The 11,514-nt window shown below is 34.2% G+C and overlaps 2 protein-coding genes across 2 annotated transcripts; one reads left to right on the top strand and one right to left on the bottom strand.

The window, feature by feature from the left end:
* Nucleotides 1–220: 220 nt before the first annotated feature.
* LOC11443130 (DEAD-box ATP-dependent RNA helicase 58, chloroplastic) lies at nucleotides 221–5,725 on the top strand. The gene is given in 11 exon segments (XM_039829787.1): nucleotides 221–564; nucleotides 672–765; nucleotides 1,165–1,278; nucleotides 1,407–1,529; nucleotides 2,336–2,440; nucleotides 2,938–3,096; nucleotides 3,196–3,264; nucleotides 3,477–3,566; nucleotides 4,579–4,723; nucleotides 5,300–5,428; nucleotides 5,431–5,725. Coding segments are annotated over 11 exon segments (1,440 nt in total). The 5' UTR covers nucleotides 221–280; the 3' UTR covers nucleotides 5,559–5,725.
* An 829-nt stretch (nucleotides 5,726–6,554) lies between these two features.
* LOC120577897 (glucose-1-phosphate adenylyltransferase large subunit 1, chloroplastic) lies at nucleotides 6,555–11,181 on the bottom strand. The gene is made up of 12 exons (XM_039829786.1): nucleotides 10,987–11,181; nucleotides 10,089–10,164; nucleotides 9,454–9,626; nucleotides 9,225–9,317; nucleotides 8,875–8,929; nucleotides 8,669–8,763; nucleotides 8,471–8,583; nucleotides 8,251–8,323; nucleotides 7,768–7,848; nucleotides 7,007–7,061; nucleotides 6,874–6,878; nucleotides 6,555–6,656 (listed from the first exon to the last, which is right to left on the bottom strand). The coding sequence occupies exons 1-12, from the start codon at nucleotides 11,179–11,181 to the stop codon at nucleotides 6,555–6,557; spliced, it is 1,116 nt and encodes a 371-aa protein (XP_039685720.1).
* Nucleotides 11,182–11,514: the final 333 nt, after the last annotated feature.

Raw genomic sequence — 11,514 nt, 5'->3', positions numbered from 1 at the left:
AAGCGAATATTGACTAATATATCAGACTATGTGGATTATTTTATATTAGTCCATTTATGCATTAGCATTACCTAGCAATTCTATTTTCTTCATTATAACTAAAATTAAGTGTTTTCTACATATTCACAGAAGTATAAATTATATAATTAGTGCAATTTTACTTTATTATAACATCAAACATATAATACATAAATATATGTACTCGTGTGCGTTTGTTACTAGTTTATTTGAAGATTGATAGTAGGTAGGAAAGGAAGAGAGTAACAGATACAGTATAGATATGGACACTCGAACTCTATCAGTCTCACATCTTCTTCTTCCTCTTCGTGTTCTTCCTTCATCTCAAAACCAAACCTTTTCTTTTTCTTCTTCTTCTTCTTCTTCTTCTTCTTCTTCCTCTTCTACTAACATTAACCACCACCGCGTCACAACAACAACAACAACTCCACTAGCCATTGCCAATCCTACTTCTGCCATCATTCCTCCTACTGCAGACGATGATACAGTCCCCATCACTCTCAGACAATTATGTCAATCTCATGTTCCCGACCAATTACTCCAAAGGCAATTTCAACTCTAATTTCCATTATTCTCAAATTAATTTCAATTTTATTATTTTTCCACACAATCTAATCTGCTTTATCATTATTAATTTTGTAATATGGTTTCAGGATGGAAGAAGTTGGATATGTCATGCCTACACCGGTCCAGAAACAAGCATTGCCTCGTCTTTTCTCAGGCCGTGATTGCATACTTCATGCTCAGGTTCTTTTTAATCTCTCATTTCTATGTTATTCATTGATTGATTCATGTTGTTGTGCCATTTCTTATTTGTTATGTGGCCTGAGTTGATGTTGAAGCAAAATATGGTATATGATAGAACATATGGCCTAATTTTATCCATGTACCTGACCCAACTTAGTGGGATAAGACTTAGTTGTTGTTGTTGTTGCGATCATTTTAGATAGACAAAGTTTTTTGGTGTGCGTTACTTTCTTGTGCGCATGATCCAAATTCTATCAAGTTTCTATTTTACTTTTTCTCTGTATATTCTACCATGTTGTCCGGGCTTTTCAGTCCTCATCTTTCTCTATGTATCGTCTTCTATCCATCAAATGAATTCACAAAAGGGAGATGTGTAACCTTGTTTTATTTCTTATCTAGACAGGTTCTGGGAAGACACTTGCATACTTGCTATTGATCTATTCCATCATCAGCACTAGAAAATCTTCTTTTCAAGCACTGGTTTTGGTGCCAACCCGTGAACTTGGCATGCAAGTAAGATTTTGTATGAGTTATGGTATCATAGTGACATGTTAATTATCTTTGATGCAACATATCAAGGGGAACACCCTTGGAAAAAGGCAAATAAATGACTTAGTGCAAAAAATATATTTAATGACAAGGTTACCAAGGTTGCTAGGATACTGGCGGCAAAGCCAACAGGAGTTGAAGGGGAGCAGAGATCATGTACCATCATGGCTCTGTTAGATGGAGGAACATTGAGAAGGCACAAGAGTTGGTTTAAGGTGGAAATCTTTCATTATCTTCTTCAAAGGATTTTATTTTATGGTATTTTTAATCAAATAGATGTGGTGGTGACTAACAAATAGTTTCCGCTGCAATGCAATTGTAAAATCTTCTAATTTAATTTGTTGGGGATTATTTTACAGTCTAATGGACTTGGTGTTTGCTAAAATGTATATCTGTCAGTTTGATAAAAAAAAATTGACTCTTATTCAACATATTTGCCACTGATGCAATTCATTCGTACTCAGTCAGTTAGTTAGTTTTATCCTTTCCATTTTTTGCAGCCACGTCTCACTGATATTAATTGATGCACAATGCTACAGTTTCTCGAATGTCAATCAAGTTTAGGATACTGTACTTTCTGTTTATTCTGTAATAGTAAATTATTAACCTGTTGTGTTTGTTTCGATACAATTATTTACCGGAGTAGTTGTTATTTAACTTTGTACATCTGGCCGTTGACCAAACTGTGGTATATAGGTACCATGCTCTTGGGGGTGTTTAAAGTCATATATTTCATTGGATATATCATATATGTTTGTGATGCATATGGTTAGTGGATGGGCATTACAGATTAGGCATGTATGATCAACTAATTCCCTGTGTATGTTGTGTATTTGACGTGTTAGACCTATGTTGGGAAATGGTTTGAATTTCCAAAAGCTATATAATAGCTCGGATTGAACACCACCTCTGTTAACATTGTTTTTTATCTTTTGCTTAACTGCTCACTAGCTGCACTAGTATGATAGAGAATTCCCTTATGTTGCTCATTCAGGCTTTGATCAACTTTCTTCAATTTTAGGCTGAGCCTCCAGCAATAGTAGTTGCAACAGTGGAGAGTTTGTGCCAAATGCTTGAAAGACAACTTTTTTCGCTTGGAAACTTGCGGGTGTTGGTTGTTGATGAGGTAAAAGTTTTCTCTTCACATTTGAATTGTGTCTTATCTTTGTACACTTTTCAGCAATTGTATACTTGTGCTGTTTAGGGTAAGAACTAAGAAGGCGAAATTCCAGATTTGCCTTCAGCGACTCTGTGCGTATGTTTCAAAATATACAGCTGCACCAACATCTTTCTATAATTGCTTTAAAAACGATATAGAATGTTATTAGTCATCCCATTCTTATCCAGCCATGTGATATAATGTAGCTAATGAATTGGAAGAAAGCAAGTTAAGTAATTTTAAAAGCACTTTAAAAGTGTTATTTAGCATATTAGATAACATTATTTCCTCATATAAGCCCCGAGTCGGAAGTGGGTTTTCACACCTTTGGGAAATTGTATTGGGTTGAGAAATATAAAAATATAAAGCCTGGAATCATATAAGCCCTGTCTCCCAACTTCTTTTTTAGTTCCCTTGAGCAATTTTGTAAGTACTTATTATACTTTTTATTCTTATCTGCTTAGGTTGACTTCATTTTCAATTCTTCAAAGCAAGTGAGTTCTCTCCGGAAGATTTTGACCTCATATTCGTCTTGTAATAACCGTCAGACAGTTTTTGCCAGTGCATCTATACCACAGCACAATCAATTTCTTAACGAAGCTGTGCAGCAGAAATGGACTAAGGTATATTAATCTGATTCGTCTGATTATTTGTTGGTCTTTTTTTACATGGATTATTTGTTTGTCTGCCTTAAATTCATTCTGACTGTTTTTGCTTTCCAGAGGGATGTGATCCATATTCACGTTAGTCCGGTGGAGCCCATGCCGTCTCGTCTATCTCATAGATTTATAGTAAGAAATCTTGAGTATTAAAGCAACTTCTTGTATTTCTAATTTTCTATTACTTAAAACAAAACTTAGTCTTTTTTTAATGCACTTGTAACTCATCTTCCCCCACCCTTTGACCTTGGAAAGATATAGAATGGTTTAAACTTGGGTCTCTTATAAATACCCATGTTGGGCATTAGTAAATTTCTAATGCTATTCAATTTTTCAATCATCAGGTATGTGATATAAAAAGAAAACTACAAACCCTGTTATCCTTGATACAATCCGATGCTCCCGAGTCTGGCATTATATTTGTTAGTGAGCAGGTATGCTGATAATGTATTCTTATATTACCTCCTCCTTCAATTTGATTACTCATCAATTGGATAATGCAATCAGTAGTCTATGCTCAGCGAGTAGATGAAATTTACTTTATAATTAGTACGTGAATTACTTTGTTAATAATTTTTCAGAACATTTATCCTGTGAGGCATGAGAAATAGTTGTAAGCTGCATTAAATAATTTCAAAAACGAACTAATGCCATTAGCTTTTTCATAATTAATGTTTAGTGCATATTATAAGCGATGAGCGTTTTCTATGTTATAGTGTTATTTTGTGCTGGTGTTGTTCTATAAGTTATTTTTATTTACTTTTTGATAAAAAAAATTTTATCGGTATTTGAAATCTAATACTTCTCAAGCAGTTGAAAGGTCACGGACTACAAGGTGCGCTTTAGGGAGTAAATTACATGTCTCAGTTTTTGACAAAATACAAGCTCATAATACTTAACAAACATCAAATCTATAATAACCACCCATAATTTTCTCACAAGTCACCCCTGTCAACCCCTGTCACATTGTAACTACTAATTAGCACAAAGATACTACTTGCTCTTTAGAGGATAAAAACCTTTAATTCTTTTATGACCATTCCATATTCATCAAATGAAGGGGGAACCTTGGCGCAACGGTAAAGTTGTTGTCATGTGACTGAAAGGTCACATGTTCAAGTTCTGGAAAGAACCTCTTGTGTAAAAAACAGGGTAAGGTTGCTACAATATACCAAATGGTGGGACCCCTTCCCGTACCCTACATATGCGGGAGCTTTGTGCACCGGGCTGCCCATATCCATTAGATGCTTGGGAGTTAATTTAGAGATCAGCTGCCTCACTTTCAAGCCAATAGTATAGGACTTGGTTGCTTGCATTATTTAGTACTTTACAGTTGACACCATTGAAATTATTACCCCAAACATGTGCATTTAATGTCTGTTTGAATCAGCCCAGGTAATATGATAAAGTTATCAATCATCTAATATTATATATTCTATTATGCAGTCTGAGAAGTCGAAAAAGGCTGGTAATTCTCCATCCACGTCCCTTGTGATTGACTTTCTAAAAACATCATATCATGGTTCTTTAGATATCCTCCTCCTCGAAGATGACATGAATTTCAATTCACGAGCAGCTTCTCTGTTGGTAAGTGCCACTTAATTGATTGATATGGATTGGAAATCTCATTAGCAACCTCCAATTTTCTAGTATCCTTGCATTATTGATTTTCATGTGGCCATCCAAATTCATTTTGCCATTAATCCATGGGTGAATAATCAAATACAAATTATAACTGAGTTTGAAACAAGATTTAATATACAAGTCAAACTATTATTTGGATAACCTATTTATATTGTTTCAGTCTACCTGACTAACTGGGAACATCGGTTTAAGGACAACCAACATTTTAATAAAATCTTTGATATTGTTTCCTTGGAGGAGGGGAATCAAGAATGGGGACCGGCTGAGAACGATGTTTATCCTCAAGGGAACATTTAGTTCAAAAGTTAGGATGTCTTTGGCTTCAAATCACCCGATGTTTCATATGAGTGCTACTCTTATAGAATTGACCCTCATCAAAATGCATATTAAGCCTAGTGCGGCTACCATAAGTATGCTAGTTTAAGGATGGTAGTGTTAAAATGTTGTTTCTTCAATTCATGAGGTAATGACTAGTGTTGAAAAGCGATGGTAATGATGGATTGCTGTTTCTTCAATTCAGGAGTTAGGAAAGGTGGCGGCTATCTTCTAGTAGCAACAGATGTAGCAGCTAGAGGAGTTGACTTTCCAGAAATGACTCACATATACAACTATGATCTGCCAAAAACTGCCATAGATTATCTTCATCGAGCAGGAGGACCTGTAGAAAACCCTTTTCTGATGTGAATTGTACTGTCACCAGCATTATAGTCTCGCAGGAGCGGTTTGTTCTGCAGAGATATGAAAATGAGTTGAGTTTTGTCTGTACAGAGCTTATTCCATAAACCTGACCTAGACCTTTACATAATTTACTCTGATCAATTATAATGTAATGTGCCTCAAATTGTATTTATCTGAAAAGTTCCCTTATTTTATTTCTTTGATCTGCAGAGATATGAAAATGAGTTGACGTTGTAAATTATTTTGATATTTTAGCTGTTAAAGCTCTCAATTTATATGGAATAAGATATCTTAATCTTAATTTTTGATGAAATTGCTACACATTCATGATTTGATATATATATATATATATATATATATATATATATATATATATATATATATGTGAATATAATATAAGTTACTAATTTTCTCATGAGTCGATGTTTTACTATATGTGGATTGAAAAATAATTTGGGTGTCTGCACAAAGCTCTGTAATTGAGCCTATGTAGACTGATTCCACATTTGGTTGGGTCATATATTGTTGACCGAACGGTGTTGGGTTTTATATCCTGGGTCAACCTGAAGAGTTTTCACTTTTCACCCGAGTAACACCTGGTAAATTTTTCTTAAGAAGTAATTTGACGTGCACTGCCCTCAAAGTTGAATCCTTAAGAGCATTAATTTTCTTTCGAAATCACCTCTTTCTTTAATTTTGAACAATTTATTTAACTAAAAAAAATTTGTTGTCTTTTTATAATAAAATGTAATAATTGATAATGTAATAAAGAAATAAGCAGTTCTATTTATATTTACAAATCTTTTTTTTTTTTTTCACCAGATTTACAATCTCATTTTTTTGATAACGAATCCGTGCAAAGCAGAGAGATTGCAATTCAAGTATAACATAAATGTAATATTTTTAGTGTGTTAAAGTGTAATTGAGTCAATAATTTTTATGAGATGTTAAGATAGACAGAATTGGAATATAAGATGGATGATATGCCAATCTATTTATATCCATTGTGTTTTTATTTTTATTTTTACAATTCATAAAAACAAAAACAAAAATCCTCTAATCCATGGTAAACTCGTTCAAACAAATGATGGGTGAGTTTGTTATATGACGAGCCCGTCTTCAATTGTTGAATTTTTCAATACAACAGTGATGCCGGAACGGATGTAAAACCCTTCTGATGATCTATCAGCCTCTTGTACTCCCTGCAGTTAATTCAATTATCACATATGTAATGTTTACTTCATCTATACACTGTTAAGTAATGTTTATTTTCACAAGTGTGTTCAATTATCAATAATGATTTAGTGATTTGAGTCATTTGATAAGTAAGCTTTTATGCACTGTAGATAGTTTTAGAAGCATACCTCTGAGTTTGCTATGACAACATTCTTCCAATTCTAGCATTTTTGTCAATAATACAGTCTCTGCAGAAAATGAGAAGAAATTAGCAACTATAGCAACATAAACTAATGTTACCATTGTAGTGAAAGTTTCAGTTCCTACTTGATTGGTGTTTTCTCCTATTCCTATTGGAACTCTTCCCTCAGCTAACTGTGCTGCCACTTCTGCCCAGTTTCATAGTAATCAGCCCCAAGCATCATTGTGTCCTGTATAGAAGTGTAACACAGTAGAACTAAATGAGCACACAATTAGGAATAACATGCCAAAATACATAGTCTACTACCAGCAAAACTTAGGAATATTAACCTATAAACTGAGACTTTCCACATAACTAGTAAATCAGGTAAGTATATATGTAGTGCTGAATACAGATACACTGTCATCTTTTTGAAAACAGTAGAATGGTTACACCAAACCTTTAAATGAACATTTGAGTTTATTCTTGATCTGATTCCAACCACACTATGCTCTATGAAGGCATATTCACGAAGCTTCCATGTGATATAATTGAATCAACGATCTGCATAAGAAAGGATACATAATATATTTAGTTGAAGATTTGATGACAGAAAGTTGTGATCACCTGGTATGGAGAGAAGTAATGATATCGAGGTTAAGCAATGAAAATGTAGAATGACCTTGCTATTGTCAATCTTCGATGGTGGTAAGTTTCTTCTTGATGTGTACATGGTTTTGCGGCATCATAAAACTAAACTTGGATGGCTGAAAATATAGAAAGTAAGCATTCTAAGTGACTGTTTTTATATTTCAAAATAATGGAACAAAGAAATAGTTCTTTCAAATCTCAATGAAACAAATTAATTTAAATTATGTCTATAGTTGAGCTTTTAAAGCTTGAATTTAATTCATTTCTTAGGTTTTCCATTAATTACAATTGAAATTGATACTCACATGCTCAGTGAGGGCTAGATTTGCATCAAAGAATGATCTGATGGTACCTATGTCCTCCCAGTAATCGTTGAAGAGATAAGCCTGCATTCAAATTTTTGCTATAAATTATCTATAATAAGTGAAAGCGAACATTCTACTGGATGCAAAGGTGATGAATTTATTCACCAATAAGCAATTAAAAGTTCAAATCATCTTGTAATAACTTAATAGTTTCTTGAATAAGTTATAATCTGTTTTTTCACCTTAAATCATTTTAGGAATTTATTCACCTAGCATCTCCATAAGCAGCTATAAGATTTTAAGACTCTTGTCTAAGTTAGGAATTGAAGACTTATCTCAGATAATTTTTTTTCATAAACTAGAAGCTAAAATTTTATGCTGGTTTAAATCCATTGCAATGACAAAGAATGATGAATGCTGTCACAACATAGATGAAATCGTTACATAAAAACCTCCTCAGTAGACCTTCTTTATCAGTCATACCTTCATGTAAAATTCTTTAGCTGAGGCAGGAATGACCTCTGATCCAAAGTCATTTGCAGTTGGAAAGCGCCATCTAAATTAAATTAATTGGTAGCACTGAGCAAACAAGCTTGGCAATAGGATCAACATATTTGTGCATATTTCTGTATTTTAAGAGTACATTGATAGATGACGTGAGCCACAAGAAAAACCTAACATTTTGATACAACATTATCTGTACCTTAATAAATTAAGAAGTATCTCTTTCTTGAAGACGTACACTCCCATTGAAGCAATGTATGGTTTTTCTAGAGCTTCGTCCTTTGAAAGACCGAGAACGGTTGTATCCACTTGCTTTATCATGAAGCAGTATTATGTGAGTCTAACTCTTGAAACTTGTAGTATTAACAATTAGCAGTATGATAAACATGAGACTTACCATTGCTTTGAGCTCTGCTCCTTTAGGCTTTTCACTAAATGAAAGGATCCTTCCTTTATCATCAATCTTCATTAGACCAAAATCTGAGGCGCGCGCTATAATGATTGCATAGTCGAGTTTTAAACAGTAAGATATATAATAGTATTATTGAGCTAAGAGATGAACACTAAATGACATGAATCTTACTACTTCGGGAAGTAACTTACCTGTCATCCATTGGCAGACAAGAAAGATGATATCTGCACCGCTCTCTCGATGATCCTGGAAAACGTCTTAAGAGTCAATAATTTGAATTAATCTACTGAACTGAAAGAGAGAATATTGCTTAATTGGTTGACATGATCCCTACTTTAACAAAGTCCATATAGTCCATACGGTAGAGGTGATCCCCAGAAAGAATCAAAACATCCTCAATATCCTTGCTCCTGGATCCTACTTCATGAAAAACATAGTTTAGATCATCACACTTAATTGCTTATTGGTCCATAACCTGCATTAAAGAAAAGCTACAACTTATATTTTGTGGTTTTCTTGATTGCTTTAGGCTAATAAATACCTCAAAGAGCCAGTGGAACTGCCGTACAGCATCAGCAGTGCCTTGAAACCACTTTTTACCTTGCTCCCCTGGAGTTTGAGTTGCTGCAAGAACCTGAAACAGAACAAGCACTCTTAGATAAAAGATAATTTACAAATCAACGCGTGGCTGCTTATCAGTCCCAAACACACATAAGATGACTTAGGATGCAAGTAACAAGAAAAAAGATGCGACATCGATTGAGAGATACCTCGACATAGCCATCTCCGAAAGTGACTCCAGTACCGGAGTTGTAAGCACGTGCAATATGTCTGTTGAGTGAGGCTGAATTAAACTGAGTGAGAATGTACACTTTGTTGATCCCACTATTGATGCAGTTACTCATTGGCACATCAATCAGCCTATAAGCGCTCCAATTGGAACCTAGTATAGGAAACCATAACCAACTTAATATGTAGCTGCTTACATTATGGAAATTGAATGCATGATAGCATTAGCATAGACTACTTATTGCACCATTTACGTTTTTCATTTCCTTGACCAAGTTATTAACAAGTAAATAGTATTATATCAAAAGCCTTCATCATGAAAACAAAATTTGACAGGGTGGCCAAACTTATGTAGCACTGATACTTCAAATTGAAAGTGGTTAGTGTTTGGTTAGTAACACCAACACTTATTGTTACATTCAATCACTCTATTTTCTTAAACTATTACCTATATCTACGTGATAGTGTCACTATCGTGTTTGCGTTAGTGCTTCATAGATCAAACTATAAGCAACTACTATGCTTATAATGAATGGAACAATTGAGAAAATGGTGAAAGAATAAGAAAGAAAAACTTACAGCAGGCTTTGCTCGTCGCTTAGTTAAAGGAAGAGACGGGTTCCAGCTCCTCCACCAAGTATAACCGCCACAACTGTACTTGGATCCCTTTTTTCCACATCTGCATTTTTCAACTGCACTATCCCATATTCACATTCATCATATGGAAACATATTGGTTTTACATAAACTAACTTTTTACAAATGATGATGCATAAGCCCTATATTACTGTATTGAATTTAAGTGGATTGGTTTCGATTGAAGTTTATTTATTTATTTAAGTGGATTGGTTTCGATTGAAGTTTATTTATTATTTTTGATGTAATTAAGTATATATTTTTACGTGTAGTAGAAGTATTGTTACACTTAATAAGGGATAATGCATCATTTATGCAGAGGCCAGGGTTCGAACCCCGACACCCCAAGGTGAATTTCTCTAGCCGCTAGGCTATTTGGCGGAGAAAAAAAAAAAGTATTGTACACTAAAAAGAACTCTTAATCAATGGCATGCACAAGTATAAAGTTGTTGGTTCTATAAATAGTCTATTCCCATGTACACTGAAATGGGAGCAAAGAAAATGTTAATGGAGGGGCCTTGATACAGTGGACCCAAGTAACCAACCATTGAAGTATAGGTCACAAATATTGAACCAGCTTCAATCTAACAAAAAGTTATATTTATTTGTAGCAAAATAAGCTTATATATATAGTCATGGTATTGCAACTATATAATTATAAATTCATGGTCAAAATACAAGCCAAATAAGACATTCAACTTTGCACTAAGAATTTCACAATGTTTCAACATATTCATGTGTGTTTTTTTTTCTGTTAACATTTTCATGTTTTTTATTTTTTGAAAGAGTTAACATATTCATGCTTTCTTTCTAGACCAAATATGAGTTTAAATTGCATTGGATATTGAGAAGCAAATTAAGAAGTTCACTCAGATAAACCTTGGATTCGCTAGCCACATCAGCAGTGAGAGACATGGATATATTTTTCCTATAAACATTCTTAGTGCAACCATTGGTAGCAGCATGAAGCTCAATCTTTCGTCCCATCATTTCTCCATTACAAAACTTCACAACCTTCAAGTTCCTACTGCTCACCATTCCTGGCTCACGTAGCTGAACTGTAGAGGATAGCATTAACTGACACTGGCAGAGACTGCCATTTTTTCCGGTCACCGGAGGAGGGACAGAATGGGAATTAGAGTTGTTAATGAAGGACCTTTTTCTTCTTGTCCGTGTTTGAAATCAATGTCCTACACATGAAGGTTGTGTAGTGTATAGAGTGAGTTGAGATTTTCATACATGCATAGATATCATATCACTACGCATTTGAAGATTGGGCCACGTTATCCAAATACAATTGTATCACCAGTTTTGTTACAACGGCACTAATTAGAAGGTGGTGTAATTAAATGACAATATAGTCCTTATAGTTTTTTGTTCGAATTGGAATGATTATCGAATATCCTA

The sequence above is a fragment of the Medicago truncatula genome, unplaced genomic scaffold, assembly GCF_003473485.1.
Source record: "Medicago truncatula cultivar Jemalong A17 unplaced genomic scaffold, MtrunA17r5.0-ANR MtrunA17Chr0c30, whole genome shotgun sequence".
NCBI lineage: Eukaryota > Viridiplantae > Streptophyta > Magnoliopsida > Fabales > Fabaceae > Medicago > Medicago truncatula.
The sequence above is the reverse complement of the archived record's forward strand: the minus strand, read 5'-3'. Positions and strand labels throughout refer to the sequence as shown.